Source organism: Neofelis nebulosa, chromosome 1, assembly GCF_028018385.1.
Source record: "Neofelis nebulosa isolate mNeoNeb1 chromosome 1, mNeoNeb1.pri, whole genome shotgun sequence".
Taxonomy (NCBI): Eukaryota; Metazoa; Chordata; class Mammalia; order Carnivora; family Felidae; genus Neofelis; species Neofelis nebulosa.
This window is the reverse complement of record NC_080782.1, coordinates 51,018,544-51,043,535: the sequence shown is the minus strand read 5'-3', so window position 1 is coordinate 51,043,535 and position 24,992 is coordinate 51,018,544. Positions and strand designations below refer to the sequence as shown.

General features: G+C 36.2%; 1 protein-coding gene across 1 annotated transcript in view; it reads left to right on the top strand.

Moving 5' to 3' along the window:
- RNF145 (ring finger protein 145) overlaps positions 1-24,992 on the top strand; it is a 59,052-nt gene that overhangs the window by 14,750 nt on the left and 19,310 nt on the right. The window contains exons 3-5 of the mRNA XM_058721766.1: positions 1,327-1,435; positions 15,199-15,290; positions 22,403-22,638. Coding sequence (XP_058577749.1) covers positions 1,327-1,435; positions 15,199-15,290; positions 22,403-22,638 — 437 coding nt within the window. The remainder of the gene's footprint in view (positions 1-1,326; positions 1,436-15,198; positions 15,291-22,402; positions 22,639-24,992) is intronic.

Sequence of the window (24,992 nt, the reverse complement as noted above, 5' to 3'; positions counted from 1 at the left end):
CTAGATGAAGGTGATGGTTTTGTACTGAAGTGTAGGATCAATGAGGATGGAAAGAGACTGAAAGAAGAATAGCTATTAGTATGCTATTATATTGAGAGTGGACTGGGATATGGGGCATAGGGACTGGAAAGGAAGTGTGACATGAGACACTTAACTAGGGAAGACTCAGCAGAACTTGGTGATGACGGAAAGATGACTCCGGTTTGAGTCAGAGTGAATGGGATTTAGGGGAGAAGGAGGGTGAGCCAGCCTGTTGAGGGAGGATGGGTGCTCAGTTTGTACTTGTATATGAGAACATTTAAGTGGATTATATCCCAGGCATCGTGAGATATGATATATCTGCTTAGAATAAGAAATGATTTTTTTTTTTTTTTTTTTTTTTTTGGCATATGCAGTAGGTAGGTTCTCAGTAACTTTGTTGATAACATACATTTAGAATGGTATAAATGAAGCAGCAACATAAATTGCTTGAGCTAAATACTTTGTAGGGGAAAAAGCAGTTTGGGGACTAAATTTCCTTTGTTCATTTGAGGGGGTAAAAAGCAGCGGGGGAATTTGGAGGTTATAAGGAAATCCATGCCACAGAGCCAGTTTTGAGGGTGGTTGCTGGGACAAGGATAAGCAGGGTGTTTTAGGTTTGACAAGTAGGCAGTTGTTGACTTCTGAGTTTTTTTTTAGAGTAGAAGGGCAGAGAAGGTTCATAGAGCATTTGTAGATTGTAGACGATTAAGAGGAAATAATGGAGTGTTAGAGAATGGAGGCATTAGTACAGATAGTTTACAACATTTGTCATTGGAATGAGAAAAATAGATAATAGCGTGAAGAGAAGTTTCTCAAGATTGGAAGAAGAGCCCTGTATGTCCTTTGAAGAGAGAAGTGAGCACTGGTGTTAGGGGGATGATTGAAGATGTAGGAGATTAGGAATTAGAAAAATAAGATCTTGAGTCAAGTGGAAGAGGCAGCTTTAGAGAGGGACATTAAGCAGTGTTTCCTCTGGGACGAGAGGATGAGAGAATTGGTGTAGAACAAGTAAGTAGACATCAAGGAAAGGTAGATAATGAGAGGAGTGCTGTTGTGCCTTTGTGTGGTATACTTGATTGTAAAACAGAGAAGGCTACAAAAAAAAAGTGAAAAATGCTTTGTTTTCAACAAAAAGTCCATAGTGATTTTTACTGTATTAAACTTACTTTGGTATGAAGTAAAAAACCTGAAAGTTGTTGAAACTTAATTGGAAAGTAATTGACTTCAGGTTCTTTTTATTAGTATAATTAATTGGAAGACTAAATTAGAATTATATTTTATTTATAATCTCTATTTCTACTACAGGTTATATTTTAAGTGTTGTGCTACTAACCTTGCCCAGACAGCATCTGGTTCAGCTTTACCTGTATTTTTTGACTGCCCTGCTCCTCTATGCTGGCCATCAAATCTCCAGGTAAGAATGTGACCTTGTTTTTGAAATGTATGACCAAATATGGTTTTTCATTACCAATAAAATATTTTTCATGAACACTGTTAATAAACTGAGGCTTTGCTAAGTTCCAGAACAGGGTTTTTAATATTTGTTTTTTAAGTAAATATTATTTTATAGAAATAATAGCTGGGGTTATGCCTCAAATTTTATTTCTGCGTTTAAAAACAATCTTAAGGGGCGCCTGGGTGGCGCAGTCGGTTAAGCGTCCGACTTCAGCCAGGTCACGATCTCGCCGTCCGTGAGTTCGAGCCCCGCGTCAGGCTCTGGGCTGATGGCTCGGAGCCTGGAGCCTGTTTCCGATTCTGTGTCTCCCTCTCTCTCTGCCCCTCCCCCGTTCATGCTCTGTCTCTCTCTGTCCCAAAAATAAATAAAAAATGTTGAAAAAAAAAAAAAAAAAAATTAAAAAAAAAAAAACAATCTTAATATGAGGGTTGCCTGGGTGGCTCAGTCGGTTGAGTGTCCGACTTAGGCTCAGGTCACGATCTCATGGTTCATGGGTTCAAGCCCCACGTCGGGCTCTGTGCTGACATCTCAGAGACTGGAGCCTGCCTCAGATTCTGTGTCTCCCTCTCTCTCTGCCCCTCCCCTGTTCGTGCTTTGTGTCTCTCTCAGAAATAAACAAACATTCCTGTTCGTGCTTTGTGTCTCTCTCAGAAATAAACAAACATTAAAAAAGATTAAAAAAAAAAACAATCTTAATATGAAATGGACCTTAAGATTATGTTTACAGAGATACTCATGAGCTTTTCTATATCACCTAAGACAAGAATTTCCAAAGATAGGCTGTAGAATATTTTAACAATCATAGACTTGATTATTTTCATCATTTTAGGGAATCAAGTTTATGATGCAGGAGAATCGGCATGAGATGCGACCACCTATATAGTGGATGATTTGTATAAATTATCTGATGAGGTTCATGTCAGAACTTCTTCATCTTTAGCAACATTGTGTTTGTCTGGGTCTGCTAGTCCTAAATTTTAAGACTCTGGTCTGCCGATGAAAATGAACTTCCTACTTTGGAGTGGAATGTTAAAATACAGGTGAACCAAAAGCCACACAGTAAATGTAATGGTGGGGGTATAAATAAATTTGGAGGGTATGATTTCTTTTGTTATGATTGAAATGTATAACCAAAATTAAATATACTCCCAATCCTAAGAAGAGGGACAGTTACTTTGCATATATAATAAGGAGTAGTTGTCTAGAAGTCTGAAACGCAGATTTTGGTGTTAGCTTGAAAATTAATCTTAGAAATAGCATTTTTATATTACTAGAATTGAATGGTTGACTTGGAAACTTTTTTACTCTCTTATAAAATAATACTGTTCATTGGAGATGAGTTTTGGGAAATACAGAAAATTTAAAGGTAGTAACAATTACGTACTGTAATCATACCACCCAGAGATAAACCTGTTAAAATCTGGCATTTCCTTCCAATTTTCTTAATACCTTCTAGTTTTTACCACTTTTGTGGATACGAAAAGAACGAAAATAGCAATAGTCCCAGACTCTTGGCCCCTCTTGTTGAAGCAGGACTTTTATCCTCCTTAAAATTTCATCTGGTTATTTCTCAAAGGACCCAAAGCGTTTTGCAGAAACTCCATCTTCTCACATTTCTCTCCTCAGTTCCTGTCTGGTCAGTTTTCTCTGGTACCTGGAAGGTGATGTTTTACTCTCTAACTGCCATTATCCTTGCCCAGGGTATGTCCTTGGATGTCAGTTACAAAACTGGACCTATTGGAGTAGTACTGCATTTCTTGTAATCCTAACAGTGGTTCAAGTTGAGCTGTGTTTCACTCCTAAAGTGAAGACATGAGTTTTCTAATTTTGTGTCACACAAGTATTTCCCTGTGTCTTGGACTCCTTCATGGGAACATGAATTAGATTCGTAGCCTCTTTATTCACATAGCCAAGAAGAGGAGTCCAGTGGCCAGTACCAAGACAGACAACAGAATGTACTTCCAATCCATTACCACCAGCCCCAAACCCTGACACAGTCTGTTCCTGTGGCCTTACCCAGGACACCTCTGAATCTGAGCTCAAGTTCAAGGTAGAGACACTTCTCTATCTTTATTCCCTTTTTTTTTTTTTTTTTTCTGGAGAGAGAAAGAGGGCACAAGTGAGCGAGGGGCAGAGAGAGAATCCCACAAGAGGGAGAGAGAGAGAGAAGAGGGGCTCACCTGAAGCAGGGCTCGTGCTCACCTGATGCAGGGCTTGAGCTCAGGTGATGTGGGACTCAAACACACAAACCTTGAGATCATGATCTGAGCCGAAGTCAGATGCTTAATGACTGACCCACTCAGGTGCCCTGTCTTTATTCATTTTTAAGCAAAAATTGTGTCTGTAGAGTATAATGCAGTAGTTAGAGTATAGGGTTTTCTAAGTCATCATTTTTGTGTACAGATGAGTGCCTGGCCATCTAAGAGTGCTGTATTTTTTAGATAAGTGGACAGGTGATTGGGAGTTTCAAATTCCATGCTCTTTATTTACTACTCTGTAACCTCAGTGTCACCAGAAAGATAGGTCTCCACTTTCTTACCTGTAAAATGTTGATAATATCTTACAGGGCTATCGTAAAGGTGCAGTAAGGTAAGGCATGTAAAGCTCTTAGCATGATTTCTGACATACAAGTGTTCAGTGAATTTTTTCTTTTTTTTTTTTTTTTTAAGTTTTTTATTTTAATTCCAGTATAGTTAACATCAGTGTTATGTTAGTTTTAGGTGTACAATATAGTGATTCAACAATTCTATACAGTACTCCGTGCTCATCATAAGTGTACTCTTAATCCCCTTCACCTATTTCACATCTCCCCCCACCCACCTCCTCTCTGGTAACCATCAGTTCTCTGTAGTTAAGAGTCTGTTTCTTGGTTTGGCTCTCTCTTTTTTTCCCTTTGTTCATTTGTTTTCTTAAATTCCACATATGAATGAAATCATATGGTATCTGTCTTTTTCTGACTTATTTCACTTAGCATTATACTCTCTAGCTCCATCCATCTTGTTGCAAATGGCAAGACCATTCTTTTTTTTATGGCTGAATAATATTCCATTGTGTATGTATATACCACATCTTCTTTATCCATTCATCTGTGACACTTGGGCTGCTTCCATAATTTGGCTGTTGTGATGCTGCAGTAAACATAGGAGTGCATATATCCTTTAGAATTAGGGTTTTTGTATTCTTTGGGTAAATACCCAGTAGTGGGATTACTGGATTGTAGGGTAGGTCTATGTTTTTTTAATGTTTGTTTATTTTTGAGAGAGAGGGAAGGAGTGCAAGTGGGGGAGGGGTAGAGAGAGAGGGAGACACAGAATCTGAAGCAGGCTCCAGGCTCTGAGCTGTCAGCACAGAGTTCGATGCAGGGCTCAAACCTACACACACGAGATCATAACCTGAGCCGAAGTCAGAAGCTTGACCCACTGAGCCACCCAGGCGCCCCAAGGTAGTTCTATTTTTAACTTTTTTGGGGTTTTTTTGTTTGTTTGTTTGTTTGTTTGAAGAACTGATCTTTTTTTTTGTAATTTATGAAGAATTCTGTCCTAGATATCCAATTAGAGTATCAACTACAGGATCTTTCAGATTCATCAGTTGAAGTCTTACTTCAACTGAGTAAGATCCCAGTTGCCTAAAGTTTCTGAATTATGAACTACTTTTTTTTTTTTTTTTTTAATTCTCAAGTTAGTTAACATACAGTGTAGTCTTGGCTTCAGGTGTAGAACCCAGTGATTCATTTTGTACATATGACACGCAGTGCTCATCCTAAAAAGTGTCCTCCTTAATGCCCGTCACCCATTTAAGCCACTCCTGACACCCCTGCCCCCATTAACCCTCAATTTGTTCTCTGTATTTGGGTCTCTTATGATTTGCCTCCCTTTGTTTTAATCTTATTTTTCCTCCCCTTCCCCTATGTTCATCTCAGATTCCACATATGAAAGAATTTCTCAGATTCCACATATGAAAGAAACCATATGACATCTGTCTTTCTCTGACTTATTTCGCTTAGCATATCCTCCACTTCCATCTCGTTGCAGATGGCAAGATTTCATTCTTTTTCATCGCTGTGTATTATTCCATTGTATATATAAACCACATCTTTATCCATTCATCAATTGATGGAGATTTGAGCTTTTTCCATAATTTGGCTATTGTTGATAGCACTGCTGTAAACATTGGAGTGCATGTGCCCCTTCGAATCAGCATTTTTGTATCCTTTGGATAAATTCCTAGTAGTGCAATTGCTGGGTCATTTTGTGAACACTTGATGTTTCTTGTGTTTTTGATTTTAGACATTCTGACAGGTGTGAAGTGATACCTCACTGTAGTTTTGATTTGCATTTCCCTTCTGGTGAGTTATGTTGAGCATCTTTCCATTTGTCTGTTGGCCATCTGGATGTCTTCTTTGGAGAAATGACTATTCATGTCTTCTGCCCATTTTTTAATTGGATTATTTGTTTTTTGGGTGTAGTGCTTAGTGAATTTTAACTAACATTCTTGTGTCTTGTTTTTATTACGCAGCCATGTTTTATGAGCATTTTCCTGTGTGTCATTCTTTAAAAAAAGACTTTTCAAATCCGTATTATGATATAGCTATATAATGATAGCCTTTTAGGTTGATGTGATTTCTTTGATTAATCATCAAAATCCTAAAGTTGAAGGTAGAGCTATATTAGTTGTAATTCTGGGTGAGAAAACAATGATACTACCCTTTCCCTCATGCTTTTTTGGTTTCCATGTGGTTTAGTGGTGTAGTGATGAAAGTCTGTAGCTCTATTTTTATATACCGTGTTGCCATCCAGGCTTTTTTAGAAATCAGAATTCTGTTATATTCTGTTATATAAAGATAAAGGTGACCATGACCATGTCAGGGGTAAAGGAAAGCCTTTTTCTGACCATTCTTCTGGTGGCAGTTTTAACTTTTGATTTTTAGTTTATGGGAATGTTTTTTTCTAATGTTTAGAGTTTGTTTTTATTATAAGATCAAACTTATTTAAAATAGTAAAAATAATTATAATAGAATTTTATAATAACACACATAAAATACAAAAATATTTCTTTTTTTTTTTTTTTTTTTTTTCCGTTTTGATCCTTATCCCAGTCCTTTGGGATTTATAGAAGAAAAAATTGAAGTGGGTGAATAGCTGGGAAGGAACAGTCTCAGACTTTAATTTGAATGTAGGTTTTCTAATTGCTAGTTTAGTCCTCTTAGGGAGACAGCATGGTTAGTGGGAAGAAAATGAGTTTTAGAATCAGACTGTGTATGAACTAGTTCCCTACTTAGTAAATATATTACCTTGGCAAGTTGTTTCTTTGAACCTATAAAGAAAGATAATGCCTATCTAATGGAGTTAGTTTTGATATTAAACTAACAAATTTCAAGAAATGAAATATTTTAGTATGTCTTTTCTTAGTATAATATTTATTTCATGGTGCTGTCTCACAAAAGGTTAGTAAAGATGTGTTATCCTTGATTAATTATTCATAATATGTCACATTTATAAATATTGAGGCTTAAACATATTACATTTATAAAATATTAAGGCTGAAGTTTTTAGTTTTAAAAAGCATAATTGTTCACATTTCATGTAGCAACTTTATAGCTATCCTTTTTTTTTTTAAGTAACAGTTATTGAGATATAATCCACATACCTATTTAAGGGACACAGCTCAGTGGTTTTAGTACACTCACAGAATTTTACAGACCACACCACACTTTAGTTTAGAACATTTTTATCACTCCAAAAAGAAACCCCGTACCTGTCAGCAGTCACTAACCATTTTCCATTAATTCCCTTGCCCCCAGCCTAGGCAACTGTGAGTCTATTTTCTGTCTCTATGGATTGGCCTATTTTGGACATTTCATATAGACATATACAGTGTGTGGTACTTTGTGCCTGGCTTCTTTTAATTAGCATGTTTTCATCCATGTTGTAGCAATTGTATCAGTATTTTGTCTGTCCAAATCGTATTCTGTTGTATGAATATTACCACATTTTGTTTATTCATCCATCAATTGATGGACACTTGGGTTCTTTCCACGTTTTGGCTGTTACGAATAGTGCTGTGAACATTATGAGTAGGCTTTGTGGACACGCTTTTTTTTCTTGGGCATATACTTTGGGGTGGAATTGCATTTAACCTTTTGAGGAACTGCTATACTAATTTTCTGAAGTGTCTTCAGTATTTTACATTTCTACCAGTAGTGTGTAAGCGTTCTAGTTTCTCACATCCTTGCCAACACTTGTTAACATCTGTCATTTTTAGTATAGCCATCATAGTGAGTGTGAAGTGATTATTTCATTGTGGTCTTGATTTGTACTTCCCTGATGGCTAATGATATTGAGCATCTTTTCATGTGTTCATTAACCATTTGTAAATCTTTTAGAAAAGTATTTATTGGGATCCTTTGTTAATCATTTAACATTGTTATTTAACATTATTTAATCATCATCATCATTATTATTATTATTATGGAGTTGTAATACAACTCAGTTCTAGCTAGATACAACTCCTTTATACAATTATACAATTTACAAATATTTTTTACCATTCACTCTAGTCTGGTTGTATCAAGGCAAAGTGTAGTATGGTTCTACAAAGGAGAATCGATACTTGGATAATTTAAATAATTAACTTGGTACTTGAAAAACTGGCTATAGGATAAGTCATTTGGAAATATTAATTTCTTAAATTGAAAATTTCATAAGCTTTCAAAAAGCTGAGTTTCTATTTTCCCTTAAGACATGTATTTAAGAAATAATGAAGCTAATTATCCTTAAGTGAATAAAAACTTGTTTAGAGTATGTCTAGAATGGATATAGCTTTTAGTTCAGAGAAACTAAACTTTTGAAAATTCATGGCCATAGTTGGTATAGTATGAACATTTAATATTCTGTTTAAGCTTATTAGAATTTGATAAATTTCAAGTTCCTTAATTCTTAAAATTACTAAACTGTGCTTCTCATTTTGAGTGATGTAAGGAATGTATTTCCCAGTATCAATCCTACTTTAAAATTGAAACTATCCAGTGGATTATTTATCAGGTGTTAAGTTCTTTGTAGATTTTGGATACTAGCCCTTTATCCAGTATGTCATTTGCAAGTATCTTTTCCCATTCCGGCGGTGTCCTCTTAGTTTTGTTGATTGTTTCCTTTGCGGTGCAGCTTTTTATCTTGATGAGGTCCCAGTAGTTCATTTTTGCTTTTAATTCCCTTGCCTTTGGAGATGTGTCGAGTAAGAATTTGCTGCAGCTGAAGTCAAAGAGGTTGTTGCCTGCTTTCTCCTCTAGGGTTTTTTTTTGTTTGTTAAAAAAAAATTTTTTTTTAATGTTCATTTAATTTTGAGAGAGAGAGAGCAGGAGTTGGGGAGGGGCAGAGAGAGAGGGAGGGAGACAGAATCCAAAGCAGGCTCCAGGCTCTGAGCTGTCAGCACAGAGCCCAACGCGGAGCTTCATCCCACAAACTGCAAGATCATGACCTGAGCCAAAGTCGGACGCTCAACCTACTGAGCCACCCAGCCGCCCCTCTCCTCTAGGGTTTTGATGGTTTTCTGCCTCACATTTAGGTCTTTAATTAACATTTTGAGTTTATTTTTGTGTATGGTGTAAGAAGGTGGTTTAGTTTCATTCTTCTGCATGTTGCTGTCCAGTTCTCCCAGCACCATTTGTTAAAGAGACTTTTTTCCATTGGATACTCTTTCCTGCTTTGTCAAAGATTAGTTGGCCATACATTTGTGGGTCCAATTCTGGGTTCTCTATTTTATTCCATTGGTCTATGTGTCTGTTTTACAAGAGACTGTGAAATACAGAGAACAAGCTAAGGTGGGGGGAATACGGTGATGGGCATTGAGGAGGGCACTTGTTGGGATGAGTACTGCTGGGTGTTGTATGTAAGCCAATTTGGCAATAAATTATATTCACACAAAAAAATAAATAAATAAAATTGAAACTATCCAGAACTACAGGGAAAAAAGAAAAACTATAACTGACATGACCATTCCTATGAGGGGTGTGGTCTTGGTTTACATCACAATTGTTTTTTTGTAAAAGTTTTAAACTCTAATATTCTTAAATTCTTTGTTTTATTGTTAGATTTATGAACTATCATATCAGTTTTGTGTATGTATAATTTAAATTAGAGCCCATGGGTTTCACAAGATTGAAAGCATACTCCTTTTCATCCTAGTCTTGGGTATGTAAGTGTTGTTTCAATGTAAAACTTTCCCAAGAGTTATTTATGTGTGAAATGTAGATAATTAGCTCCCCATTTCATGAAAGCTTGTCTAATTTAAAGTTTCTGTATTTCAGGACTGTTAGCATTTTGGGCTAGGTCTTGATTTGCTGTGGGGGCAGTCTTGTGTATTACAGAATGCTAACTTGCCTCTCTCTGCTCACTAGTTTGTAGAGCACCACTTCCCAGCAGTGCTGAAACCAAAAAGCACCCCTAATTGCCAGTGTGATCTCCTGGGGAACAAAATTTTCCTCAGATGAGAACCACTGCTATTAGATAAAGGAATTGTTAAAATGAATTTTATCATTATATACTTAAAATTTAATTTTGACGGGAATAAAATTGACCCATTTCATTATTTGATATGTTTTCTTCTTTTGAACATTATCAGATCCAGACACTAAATATTTGAGTAGGGGATCAGAAAGCAGCTAAAGAGAGGGGCAGGGTGGCTGAGATGATTTAAATAATTAAGCCCCGAGTAAATGAACTATTATTATTCAATTACTAGTACATTTCTTAGGGTGTAGTAGGTACTCAGATCCAGGGGTTGGACATCTCAGTATCTGGGATCTCTTAAATTGAGCTCAGTGCCTTTTGTTTGCACATATTCCATAAGATAACTTCAAGGGCTCACAGCTTTATTCTCTGTAAAAGTAGATTAGGTTTCTTTGGAATTAAACCATTTGAAAGCTTTTAAGTGGCCAGAATGTACAGATTGTTCCTAGGTTGTTAACGTTGCTTAAGAGATTGTTACACGGTCAGTTGGTGAATTGGTAAGCTTCTAGGTTTTATTGTTGTTGCTTATTCTTTATAACTTGTATGCTTCTCTTTATAGCAAGTATTTTCCTAAAGCAAGCTATCCTTGAGGCCCTTTACATGTATCTTATACACTCCTCAGACCCAAAGCAATTTCAGTCACTGGAGAATAGGCTATCATAGGGAACTAGAGAAGTAGATTTTCAAAGTGTTTAGTTTATTAGTGCTCAGGATTGATGTCAGTATTGCACAAATTGCACAAATGAAAAAAAGTTTAGGAAGGGAAAGATTTAATTCAGTTACAAGTAGATGACAGGTATTCTTGCTTCCTACCAACTTAATACATTTTACTGTTTAAATCTCCTAAATTGAAAAATCAAATACTGGGGGCACCTGGCTGGCTCAGTCAGTGGAGTGTGCAACTCTTGATCTTAGGGTTTGTGAGTTTGAGCCCCAGGTTGTGTGTACAGATTACTTAAAAAAAAAAAAAAAAAAAACTTTTTTTTTTTTTTTTAAGTTTATTTATTTATTTTGAGAGAGAGAGCATGTATGTGCAAGCAGGGAGGGACAGAGAGAGAGGGAGAGAGAGAATCCCAAGCAGGCTCCATGCCAACATGATTTCCCACGAACCATCAGACATGACCTGAGCCGAAATCAAGAGTCAGATGCTTAACCTACTGAGTCACCCAGGTGCCTCCCCACGAAAAGTAAATCTTAAAAAAAAACAAAAAACAAAACCATATACTGCTTTTGAACATTTCATCTGATTCAGTCTTTTTTTTTTTTTAAGTTTTTTTTTTTTTTAATGAATTTATTTTGAGAAACAGAGAGGTAAAAGAGAGAATCCCAAGCAGGCTCTGCACTCTCAGCACTGGGCCTGATAGGGGGCTTGAACTTAGGAACTGTGAGATCACGACCTGAGCTGAAACCAAGAGTCAGATGCTTAACAGATCGAGCCACTCAGGTGCCCCTGATTCAATTGTAAAATACTAAATTCTATTAAAAATTAGGATTTCATGGCTACTGAATCAGAGTAATTTTTGGACTAAAATGACTCATGGAATTTTGGATAATTCCTTCTCTGGATTCTTTTTATTTGGCTTTCTATCTTGTTTATTTATATTGTGAATGACCCACTTTGTTGAGAGACTAGTAATGAAGAGTTTACATTGTCAGCATGAGATGCTGGGAAGTTGTTCATAACTTGGAGCTCTTTGTTCAGATACTGATCCATGTTAAAGTTCTCTTGTATAGTTTGGGGTGCAACAATGCCCAGATTCTTCTTTCAAAAGGGACAGCTCAGTAGTGGCTCCTTGGTGAGACCAGTAGTTTAGCCCTCACCAAAGCCACTGCCCTGGCTCTGGCAAGCCAAGCTCAGTGGGACCAAAGAGGGACTACAGACTTTCTGGGCCTGGCCGTCTTTCTTGAGGTGGGGCTTACTGATGAGTCAGCCAGACAGGAAAGATTGTGAAGGACCATCTTGAGAGACAGGAGTGGAGCAAAGGAGAAAGGGTCTGAGGTACCTCAAGAAGGTGTTAATTTCTGTGGTAGGATGATTGTTCCAGTAGCATTGAGGAGGGGTTGCAGCATTGAGGAGAGCTGTTCTCTTAGGGTTCTAGAGGAGAGCAGCCCAGAGAGCTAGTGGTAAGAAGCTGTTCAACACTGTGGTGTTGTCTTTAAGGCCTAACGGTTGATTATTCTTTTGGAAGACAGATCTCCCTTAGTCCCCTATAATTTCACTAAATCACAAAGTCACGAAATACGGGAGAGTGAAAAAGAGAAAAAAAATCATTCTGTATTAAAAATTTTTTTTACATTTTTATTCATTTTTGAGAGACAGACAGACAGCGGGAGCAGGGAGGGGCAGAGAGAGGAGACACAGAATCCAAAGCAGTCTCCAGGCCCTGAGCTGTCAGCACAGAGCCCAACGCGAGGCCCTGAATTCACAAACTGTGAGATCATGACCTGAGCTGAAGTCGGACACTTAACCGACTGAGCCACCCAGGCGCCCCTCATTCTATATTTTTATAGCATTTATCACAATTATAATTATTATTGTAATTGTAATTATATAATTGTAATTATTATTAGTATTAATCTAGTAATTGTAGGTCTCCCTGGCTTGTAAGCTTCATGCTAACAGGAATTGTTACTTTCCTGTCTACTGTAGTATTCCCAGAGAGTAGCAGTGTGCTAACAACATATTATGTATACGGTATATTTTTTGTGAGGCCAAAAAACATGGAGAAAGTTGATTTTCCTTACAGGTTTTGTTATGTAAAGTCAGAATTTAAGATTAGAGGCTCTAAAGAAGACAAAGAAGTGCTAAAAAATAAACTAAAGTAGGCTAGGAAATAATGCAAAACAATTAACAAATGTCTCGGCAATAAGAAATTCTAGAGTAATGGGTTTGCTGAGTTACATATGAAACATCAGTAATATGATGACAAAAGCAAACAAGGGAGAGAAAACATGTCAGGGAGACCAACTCTGCAGTTTCCACCCCCCACGTTACTAGGAAAGATTTCCTGGGCACTGAACCCTTTGGGGACACCTTTTGGCTCTTCCCCTCGGGGATGGAATTCCTGTAGTCACCCCATTCCCTTTTTATTGAAGTGAAATTCACATAAAATTAACCTTTAAAGTGAACAGTTCATTGGCATATAGTACATTCATAATGTACAACCATCACCCCACGATAAAACCCAGTACATATTACGTCCTTTCCATTTTCCCTCCCCTCCCCTCCCCCTCAGCCTCTGGCAAGCATCAATCTGCTTTTTGTCTTTGTGGGTTTCCCCTCTTTTAACTGGATCTGTTGGAGAGGAATATGAGATGGCCACAAAGAAATTATTTGCCTTCATAGGTCTTGGACTCAGAATTAGAGCTCTTTTAAATACGAATTTATTTGGGGGCGCCTGGGTGACTCAGACGGTTGGGCAACTGACTTAGGCTCAGGTCATGAGCTCATGGTATGTGGGTTCAAGCCCTGCATCAGGCTTTGTGCTGACAGCTCAGAGCCTGGAGCCTGCTTCAGATTCTGTGTCTCCCTCTCTCTCTACTCCTCACTTGCCTTGTGTTCTATTAAAAATAAATAAAGACTAAATAAACTTTTTTAAAGATAAATTTTTTTCTTTAATAGCATTCTCAAAGACTTCATAAATTTTAAGTGATATTTATATGTGTATTTTATTGTAAATTTCATAATTCTCTTAATTCTTCAGTTTTCTGTCCTAAAACTTTGTAAAATGTAGTAATTTTATGTTGGTGGTTATCTAGTAAGGTAGCATTCAGATATTTATATGTTATTTGCATGTGTAGCATTTGTACTTCTCACAGGGTTTTGAGCACTGACCTCTGGACTGAGTAATCCTTTGTTATAGGGCTGTCCTATGCACTGGAGATAGGATGTTGTGGCAGCATCTTGGCCTAGGTGCTCGGAGCACCCCCAACCTTTTTAAATTGTGACAGCTAAAAATGTCTTCAGACAGTGCAAAATGCCCCTTGGGGTCAAAATCACCCCTGGTTGGCCAGCACTGCATTAAAATCATTCATCTTGAGAATTTCAGTAAAAAGAGACTATTAATATATTATTTGTTAGAAGTGGTCATCATAGAGTGATAGAGGAGAATTACTAAATCTCCCATGAATTTAGGTCCATTATTGATTTTTGTAAATTGTCCCCCAAACTGCTTCTGTTCATAAAACTTATTTTGGTTTTTTGACAGTATTCTCCTTTTGGATTATGTAAGGGTCATTTCTTGTTTGGCTATGCTACACTAAAGGAATTCAACTTGATTGCCTAATAGGAAGTAATTTCATGGAAAAAGTAAATATAGCTGTGGGTTTGTTCAGAAATACTGAAACATTCAGATTCTTTTAAATACAGTGGATAAAGCAGTCAATAATTGAAGAAAAGGAGAATTTTTTTACACAGTTTCCTTACGATGATGTCAAAAGAACTTAACAGTCTTCTAGTATTACTGTTTTAACTTGCTGATAAATTAAATTCTCCCTTTTTGTGCTTCTTGGCTGTGCACTGAAAGTTCTGTTTTCTCAGTGTGGAAAGACTTTTTTTTTCTCTACTTATTTCTCAGTAATCACATGTCATTTAACATCATTTAAATTTTAAAAGGAATATTTGATGTGATTTAAAATTTGATTCAAAATAAATCTGTAGCCTACTTTATTATAAGTCTAATTATAGATTCTTGATAGAGTTGACAGTGACAATTTTTAAGGATTGTCCTGTGAGCCAGTTTTCTACTTAGTTTGTGATTTTACCTATAACTAAGAATAATTGGGGATAAAACTTTGGGGAAAGTAAGATAGGTGGGATGGTGGAAGAGAGCCAAAAGAGGGGAAATTTGATGTAATATTATTGGGTATTATCACTTAAGTAATAGGGTTGAGGGATGGTTTCTCAAATGTTTTTTTACTGGGAATAGTTATTTAACAAGGCCATGGGAAAAAAGAAAATCCCACCGAGTAGATTTTTGGCTGTCTTCTCTGCATAGTAAAATTCAGATGCAGTAAATTCTGATCCATGCGTGGAAGAAGGAAATGAAGACCATCCTTACCTAGTTTTTTATACCTAAAATTTTCCTTAATGTAGATGTGGAAAGAAGTGTTATTAACATAATATGCTTTTTATAAGAATACTGTGCTTTAGTTGCTTTTCTTTTCCATATGTGCTTGGTATGTATCTAATATGTTATTACCATTTTATTTATTTAGGGACTACGTCAGGAGTGAACTGGAGTCTGCCTATGAAGGACCCATGTATTTAGAACCTCTCTCCATGAATCGGTTTACCACAGCCTTAATAGGTAAGTATTAGAAAAGAATTGAAAGTGTAGGTGGAGACCAACCTTACTTATTATTTTTTTTACATGCTAATAATCATACGTAGCCTATAGTTGCTTGTGTTTTTTTAATGATATCTTAATGATTTAGAAGGTTAATTTTTAAATAAAGCTAATTATTATTTTATAAGATTAAAATTAAATATGTAATGTCTTTATTGTTATTGAAAGCCATCACTGTATTCAAAAGTAAATTGCCAGAAATGTCAAGAACTTGAGACACGATTGAAATATTTAGGTAGTATAATGTTAAAAATAGGAGTGTTAGCTAAGACCCAAAAATAATATAGAGAGTCCCAAGTGATGTACTAGACCCTGCCTACCATGCCGGAATTATAGAAAAGGAAGTGAGAGAAAATCTATTTTATGACTTTTACACTCACCCATATAGAGGGTCTTGCAAAATTAAATGTTGGAGATTAAGGAGAATTTCTTTAGAGAGCTGTTTGCTCTGAAATACCTCCCCAACCATTCACATTTAGAGAAGTCAGCAGAAGACCATTTGGAGAGTCACATGTCTTCTGTGGTTTAGGGGGGGATACTGTGAACTGACCCACACTTTGAAAATCTAAAGCTGCACCATCCAAAATTAGCCACATATGGGGTACCTGGGTGGCTTAATCGGTTAAGTGTCCAACTCTTGATTTCAGCTCAGCTCATCATCTCATGGTTCGTGAGATTGAGCCCCACGTCAGGCTCTGTGCTGACAGTGTGGAGCCTGCTTGGGATTCTCTCTATCTCTGTACCTCCCTCACTCTTTCTCTCTCTCTCTCAAAATAAATAAGCAAACATTAAAAAAATAAAATTAAATGTAGCTATCGAGCTCTTGAAATGTGGCTAGTCCAAATTAAGATACACTATAAGTGTAAAACACACGTACCTACTTTCTAAGACTTAGTACAAAAAAGGATGCAAAATGTCTTCTTTAAATGCAGATTGAATGTTTTTATATGATAATCTATGGGGTATGTTATATAATATATATTTATTCTTAACATATATATATGTATATATATATATATATATATGAGCGAGTTGGCTTGCTGTGAGTTTTCTGACTATGGATATAGTGAAAATGTCTTTTGGGGTTCTTTTGTATCTTCTAATCTGGGTAGGCAAAGGATGTTAATTTCTTGTGAACTAGTTAAGGGCTCCAAGAGTCTATGGGATTTTTTTTTAGGTCTTTCTAAGAGGGACTTTAGAAGGATAAGACTCCAACAGGGATTGAACCTCCAAGAGTTCAGCAAAGAACCAGAAACAGCCAGAGGAAGGGTACATAACAAATACTAAGGGTGGGAGAGCCACCATGATAGGAACAATCTGAGAAGAACCCATAAAAATGCTCAAGGGAAAAGAGGATAAGTTTTAAGTGTTCCAGCTTCAGGGAGCACCAACACCCAATCTCTGTAAGAGTATAGTCCAGTAAGAATTTCCTACTACCCACTCTCCTTCTTTCCTACATGCTTCAAGCCTAGGTAAGTCAGGAAGAGAGGGCAGTGGTGCTGGCAGAGAAAGAGGGCAAAGCCTGCCATAACTTCTTCATCCCCCTCACAGTTGCAGGTTTTCCATCTATAGTCCCATAGGAGGCCTGAGCTAACGTAAGGGAAAAGCCTGAACTAAATCAGTTTCAGAGTTTTAGTCATTGTTCAATTGGGACTGTGTAACCTAAGTTAGATTAGAAAAGTTATAGGATCTGGCTTAGGGGCAGGAGAACACTAAACTTCACAGAGTGGATTTTAAATAATTTTTTAATGTGTATTTATTTTTTGAGAGAGAGAGAGTGAGTGAATGGGGATAGGGCAGAGAGAAGGAGAGGAAATCCCAAGCAGGCTCCACGCTGTCAGCACAGAGCCCGATGCAGGGCTTGATCTCACCAACTGTGAGATCATGACCTGAGCTGAAACCAAGAGTTGGATGCTTGATAGACTGAGCCACCCAGGAGTCCCTTCACAGAGTGGATTTTAAAATCATTTTCCTTAGGATTTGCTTAATAACGTTCTCTTTTCCTTAGCTTACTTTATTATATAAGAATATAGTATGTATTACATATAACATACAAAATATGTGCTATGTTATTGGTAAGAATTCCAGTCAACAGTAGGCTGTAGGCTTTAAGTAGTTAATATTTGGAGAGTCAAAAGTTATGCAAGCATTTTCAACTCTGCATCGTTGAACAAATACATTATTGAACAATGTTGAACATTGAACAGCCCTTGCATTGTGCAAGCGTCAAGTGTATTTGAAAGGTTATATTTGAAAGGTTAAAGAGCTCGTAAGGTATTATTTTTTATTCCGTGATGGATGCAATATAGTACAAACTTGAAACATTTCCTTAAATTTTTGCCATCAGTAGCTATGATACTCTGTTTACTCAGCTAAGATTCAATTAATTGGAAATAAAATCCATAAACTGTTAAGCACTATATTTTCTTCCAATTTGGATTTTAAAGGTACTTTCTATTTTCTTCTGTTTCATTAATGAGCTTTTAATGAAAAACTGAGTAATATTAATATGCCATCATTTCTTAGAGTTGCAGACTTCTGGGAGCTATTTCTAATAGTGGAATCCTGAAATCCAAAGATTACTTTGTGATTTTGATTTATTCAGAATTACCAATTGGAATAGGCACATCAATTTAAACAAATTCCCGTTCTTTTGGAGCTATAGGAAAGATTTCCGCTCCTTCCTTTTTTCACCTAAATAGGAGAAGTGGTCTTCTGTTAAAGAGAATCATAGCATATGAGTCATAGTCTTCTCTGAAAGAAAATGAAGTCTGCAACCCCAGAGTTGAGCACTGAATGTGTTGGCATAGATTTCGGGGAATTTTCAGAGTGTAGAGGAAGTTTATATCATGCTGAACGGGAAATTTAAATATCATAGCTGTGAGTACAGTGAAAATAAAATGTGTGAGAGTGAACATTCCTAATTATTCCTAGCATTAAAGCATTTCCTCTGAGTACTTTCTTTTCGAGTTTTTGCTAATTTTTTAATCAAAGAAATACGCTTGTTTTTAAAAGTTGAGACCTACCAGTTTTATGATAAACACTGGCTCTCTTCTGTACCACTCTGTTCCACGTTCCTGTACCAGCTCCCCACAGGCCTCTCCTTTCTAGTCACAGCTGTCTTGGCCCTGCTACTTTCTCTCTTGGCCCTCTCTAGAAATCCTGTGAACTGGGTAATGTTCCTCCTATATTGACCCCCTAACTTTCTTACTGTTCTATTTTCCTTTTTTTCTCCCCTCTCTGTCTTTTGTTTAACTTTCTGAGATTTCCCAACTTTATCTTCCAGCCCTTTTATTGTACCTTTTTTTGTTGTATATTATTAATATCCATGAGCTTGTTTTCATTGAAGTTTCTTTTTACTGTGAGAGTCTTTTATTTCTTAGGTATATCACTTATCTCTTTGAAGCTTTCTTTTATTCTTGAATTATCCATTTCCTCTGAGATCTTTTTTTCTGGTTTTTTTTGGTGTTTGTCTTTCATGGGATAGTAGTGTTTCTTAAGCCTGGATTTGAATCCTGGTTATATTTGGTAAAGATTTATAAATACTGATTTCTAGGCCTCATCTGTGGCTGATTAAACCATAAATTTTATTTAAATATCTGGAGGTCCTTAGCTGATCATTTGTATTAAAGTGAGTTAAGTTGTTGATTAGAATCTCTTTAGGGCTTGCCAACTGGTATGTTTCACAGTTGATGTTCAAGTGGGATTGGCTGTTTTTGAGTATTTGTATGTCTTTTCACTTGGACTTGGTCATTTTCCCCAAATAGGAATCTTTCTATTCCCTGTAGGGGAGGCTGATGTCAGTGACTAGAATGGGTAACAATAAACATGGCAGCATGTTTGGATACCTAGAAAGATTTCATTTCTCAGGGTGCAGACTTTTGTTTTAATTCCCTCTTTTCATTTGGGCATCTCCTCTCTGCTCGGGGCTGTGCATGGTCATGTCCAGGTGCCTGTTGCAGTCTCTCCAGTAAACCTCAGTCTTCCCCCCAGGGTGGGGAAAAGAGTAATGGCTTGGCTTAAAACCACAGTTCGTTGCCTCCTATCTCTTTGTTTTCTGTGCCCTAAAATGTTGTTCTCATATCTCACTTGGTGGCCACTCCTCCTGTTTTGTTTTGCTTTTATTTATTTTTTTTTTAGTATTGTGGGTTTTCCTCCTTTTATACATTTATGAATATTTTTCACATTATTTAGATATCAGTTCTTTAAAGGCTAAAATTAATATTTGTGGGAGAAAATACCACATTATAACATGGTAGATTGTTAATAAATGTTTTTAGCTTTGTGTAAAAATGGTTGCCATTTTTGTATTCTTGTAACAGTAATACAGATTGAACACAAAACAAAAATCTCAGAGTATTGTTTTGCCCTTCATTGGCAAGAAGGAAGAGAATTTGACTATATGATTCTTAATCTGGAAGATAACATGTTCAAGAATTTTCATAAAATTTTAATAAGAGCAATGAGAGGAGACTTGTCCAGTCAGTGAAATGGGACAGTGGACAGTGTGGTACTGTCATCAGAGTAGAGTGTTGAAAAAAAAAATAGCAATTTCTAGGGTGCCTGGGTAGCTCAGTAAGCTAAACATCCAACTCTTGGTTTCAGCTCAGGTCGTGATCTCATGGTTCCTGAGATTGAGCCCTGCATTGGGCTCCCTGCTGTCAGCCTGGAACCTGCTTGGGATTCTTTCTTTTTCTCCTCCTCCTCCTCCTCTTCCTCCTCTTCTTCTTCCTCCTCCTCTTCCTCCTCCACCTCCTCCACCTCCTCTCTCTCTCTCTCTCTCTCTCTCTCTCATTTTTCTGCCCTTCCCCCCTCACGTGTGCTCACTCACTCTCAAATTTAAAAAAAATAGCAAGTTCTGACACAGACTCAAATATACAAAAAAATTTAAGGTATACTAGAATGGCATTTCAAAGTAATAAGAAAAGAATTGGACGATTCCAGTAGCTAGTTTTGAGACAACTGATTAAAACATCTGGAAAAACACACTTAGATCTTTTTTTGTTGTTGTATATTTTTAATATCCAGGAACTTTTTTCATTGAATTCTTTTTATTATGACAGTCTTTTTTTATTTCATAGATATATCATTTATCTCTTTGAAGCTTTCTTTTATTCCTTGAATTATCCATTTCCTCTGAGATCTTTTTTTGTTTGTTTTGGTTTTTGTCTTTCATGGGACAGTAGTGTTTCTTAAGCTTGAATCACCTGGTTATATTAAGTGAAGATTTGTAAGTACTGAAATTCTAAAATAAATTATTCTAAAATAAATTCCAAATGTATTAATTTTTAAATTAAAGAATAATAAAAGAAAACGTAGGTGGGGCACCTGGTTGGCTTAGTAGGTTAAGCATCCGACTTTGGCCATGAGGCCATGAGGCCATGAGGCCATGATCTCATGGTTCGTGAGTTCGAGCCCTATATCAGGCTCTGCAGACAGCTCGGAGCCTGGAGCCTACTTTATATCCCTCTCTCTCTGCCCTTCCCCGCTCACACTCTGTCTCTCTCCCAAAAATAAATAGACATTAAAAAAAAATTTTTTTTTTAAATGTAGGTGATTACTTGTATAATCTTAAGTAGGAGAACCCATGTGATTAACCATGGCACCAAAGGTAGAAACCATGAAGGAAAAGGTTTGATAGGTTTGGCTATTTACAGTAAAAACTTCTGTAAGAGAAAAATTATTAAAATATTCAAATAATACATTGGGAAAATACAGTCATGTGACAAAGAAATTAGTATCTTAGCCAAAACACAGAAGGCTACATTCCCCAGTAGAAATGGCCAAAGAATGTAAACAAGCATTTCACCAAATAATTGCAAATTATTTTTATGTACTTATTTGTAATTGGTAATCAACAAAATGCAATATTTAGAAAATCTTAGGAAATATTCCTTCTTTAAATTATTTTTACTGTTGGCAAGTCAGTAGAAAAATGCACACCCTGTACCCTGGGTGTTTTGTTTCTGTAGGGCCGTCTGATTGTATGTGTCAAAGTCTTAAAGGTTTCTTCTGACTCAGTAATTACACTTTTAGGAATTTAGTCTAAGAAGATATTAGGAAATGTGCTCCAAGTATATGAGGATGTCATAAGCGATAAACATCAGGCTTATTCATAACAAAGCATTTTATAATTATGAACTATTTGAAAACAGCCAAATGCTAATACTGTTTCATACACATTCAGTGTAATATACCATACAACTAAAAAAAAAAAGTGTATATGTTTATTGGTATGGGGAGAGCTACATGGATTATATGTATTAACTGAAAAAACTGTATTGTGTACACTGTAATCTCATTTATATAATAAAACATTTGTATATTCACTTGCATAGAATAAATCTGAAAACAGTATGAATAGCTAATTTTTGTTGAGCACTTACTAGGTTTCAGACACAATGCGTAGACTCTCTATGCAGTGCTTTAATTAATGGACCAAAGATACTGGACTATAAGAAATTGAGTTTTCCCTTTTTATTTCTCTGTATTTTCTAACTTTTCTATAATGATCATGACTAATCATCTGAGAAGAATTTGTTGCTTAAACAAAGTTTTACTCTCATTATTGAGTCCTTTGGGAAGGCTTGCATGATCCTGTAAATGTAATTAAAGCTTGAAAATCTCAATGAATTTCGTCGCATCATGATCTTAGAGAAGTAACTGTATCTCTTGGATTTTATGCTTTTACCTATCAACCAGAACAATTAAATATTGATGGACCTTTGTGAAAAGAGCTATATGTAAACAGTAGTAATTGAATTATTATAATACTGAGCTAGACATTTAAAAAAACGTTTTTTGTATTATATATGTCATCTGAAATGTGATGAAGACTAGTGGATATTTGTACTGCTTTTTTCAGATCAGTACCTAGGGAATTGATGCTCAGAATTGACGGGACATATGAATATGTAATTATGGTCATATGAGGTAAAAATTTGATTTAGACTGTTACCTAGGAGATCTTAATTAGACTTTTTCAAAAGCTGTGTCATCATCCTTATTGGCATTATCTTTTGCTTTTGTTTTGTGAATACCAAATCTTAAATGCATTCTCCTCCCCATTCTAGGTCAGTTGGTGGTGTGTACTTTATGTTCCTGTGTCATGAAAACGAAGCAGATTTGGCTGTTTTCAGCTCACATGCTTCCCCTGCTAGCACGACTCTGCCTTGTTCCTCTGGAGACCATTGTTATCATCAACAAATTTGCTATGATTTTTACTGGATTGGAAGTTCTCTATTTTCTTGGGTCTAATCTTTTAGTACCTTATAACCTTGCTAAGTCTGCATACAGAGAATTGGTTCAGGTAAGACTGACAACCACACACAAGTAGATAAAATTCTGCATAAATACTAGTTATATTAAAGGTTTAGCTCCTTGTTATTTCAGTCATGGTTATGGTAACATTCTGTTGGACAGTTTTTAAATAGCAACCTAATTAGGAACATGTAAGATTTTTTATTATGAAGTGTTGTATAGAGAGGCAGTAAAGGGATTCTGTGGAAGCAGAGTGTCTGGGTTTTTACTCTGGCACTGTTGTTTACTAGCTGTGTAGCCTGGGGATAGTCACTTAAGTTGGTTTATCCATAAAATGGAGCTAATAATAACATTTGTACCTAACTCATAGGGTTGCTCTGAGATTTAAGTGAGTTTGGTGCCAGGCAGACAGTATTCTGTATGTGTTGAGTATTATAACAAAGACCAAAGTAATACAGAATTGAAAATCAAGGGGTCAAATCCTGGTTTTTCTCCTGGTTATAGTCCTGTGCCTACAGTTATTTCCCCCTAAGTTTGCTTAATTTATGTAAACTGAGAAGTTAAGTTGTTTATACTATGATGGATTTTGCTTAGATATACTGATGTTGCCAACATGATGTGCTTCTGCCTTATCCTACTTTTTTTAACCTTTGCTCTAAAACGGATTATTCCCAGACAGAAACAATAGATATTTATCTATTTCCATTTGCCTTAATTGATAAGTTTCAGTATATAAAATAGATACTAAAACTGACATTGATATATAAAAACAAAATGTTAAAATGGACATTCTTTACTACCTTTCGACTGTATGTATGTGACCTTAAGGTACAGGATGCTCTCAGATTGACCAAACTGAAACTGCTAAGTGAAGTGGGTTTTGTTGTTGTTGTTGTTGTCGTTGTTGTTGTTGTTGTAGCCCCAGGGACAGATTTCCCGGAAAAATTTCCCTCTACTCTTGGCTTTAGCCTGATTCTGCCTTCTTTGTTCATCTTACGTAATGATTAACTTGGGCAGTTTTCCTAAAAGTAGGTCTTTCAGAGAAGAGGAAGTTATTTTCACACTCCGTGAAGAGCTATTTCATGAGGAAGCATTGTACTTCCATTCAGAGTAAGAATGATTAGTGTTTTTCTTTGAATTCAGTCTTGTGGAGCTATCCTAGTTTGTAGGAAAACAGTAGACAGGCAGTAAACATTAATTGGATGCTGTTTTATCATCATAAGGACAGAGCCCTCATTTTTCAATGTCATGTTTACCTTCTTGGTTACCATAAGATTCATGCATCAGTAGATGTTGTAGTTGAAAATAAATTATAGGTTATAAAATTCACAACCTGGAAAGAATTGGATAGGCAAGAAATGGAAACTATCAGGCTTTTTAGTCATGTTTCTTGAATGGAAAGGAGAAAAAATACTCTCTACCTCTCATTGATCATTTGCTGCTAATAATTATTTTGCACGTAGTTGGACAATTTGCTTTTTCTTTCAATATTTTCTAGTAGGGGAAAAATAGAAGTTAATCTTGACTAGATTTTAGAAAAAGCATTTGAGTTACAAATGGAAATTATCATTTTTTTATTACTAAAAGTATTTTTTATAATTTTTAAAAAAATGTTTATTGTTTTGAGAGAGAGAGACAGAGTGTGGCGGGGGGAGGGGCAGAGAAAGCGAGACACAGAATCTAAAGTAAGCTCCAGGGTCTGAGCTGTCAGCCTCAGAGAGGCTGTGAACTGTGAGATCATGACCTGAGCTGAAGTTGGATCCTTAACCGATTGAGCCACCTAGGTGCCTCCAGGTGAAAATAATTTAAATTTAGAATAACTTGCAAGTCAGTGTATTTTAACTTAATGTTTAAAAGATCTTTACCTATCTAGAGATAGGTATTAATTAGAAATCAGAATAACTTGAAGTCAGTGTATTTTAAGATATTTGTAGTTTATTGAAGCATTCTGGTATCACACTGAGAGTTTCAGCAAGACCATTTGGCTCTGTAGGTTATAGTTTATAGCCTGCCTTGGAGAACCCTGTTGTGTTACCAGGGTCTGGTCCCTGGCATAGTAACTCTAGAAACTTGGTTACATTGTGCTCTTCGGCTGAATCAGATTATGAAAATTGATTCTTCCTAATCAATCTCATAAGAGATTATTTTACAAACTAGAAAGCTAATTTACTTATTAGTAGATTAATAAACTTTTTTTACATGTACCTTTTTTCTTGGTGTTAATGCACTTGGCAAACCAAATAAATTGAGAAATGTTTGAAAAATGCATAGGAGGAACAAGGGGAATTGATTTATCTGGGGAAAAAAGACTTGCTAACTGTCTTCTCTCTCCAGTAAACTCCAGTGATTATTCTGTCTTCATCAAACTGTTTCACCTATAAAATTTCCTGACTAAATCCTGAA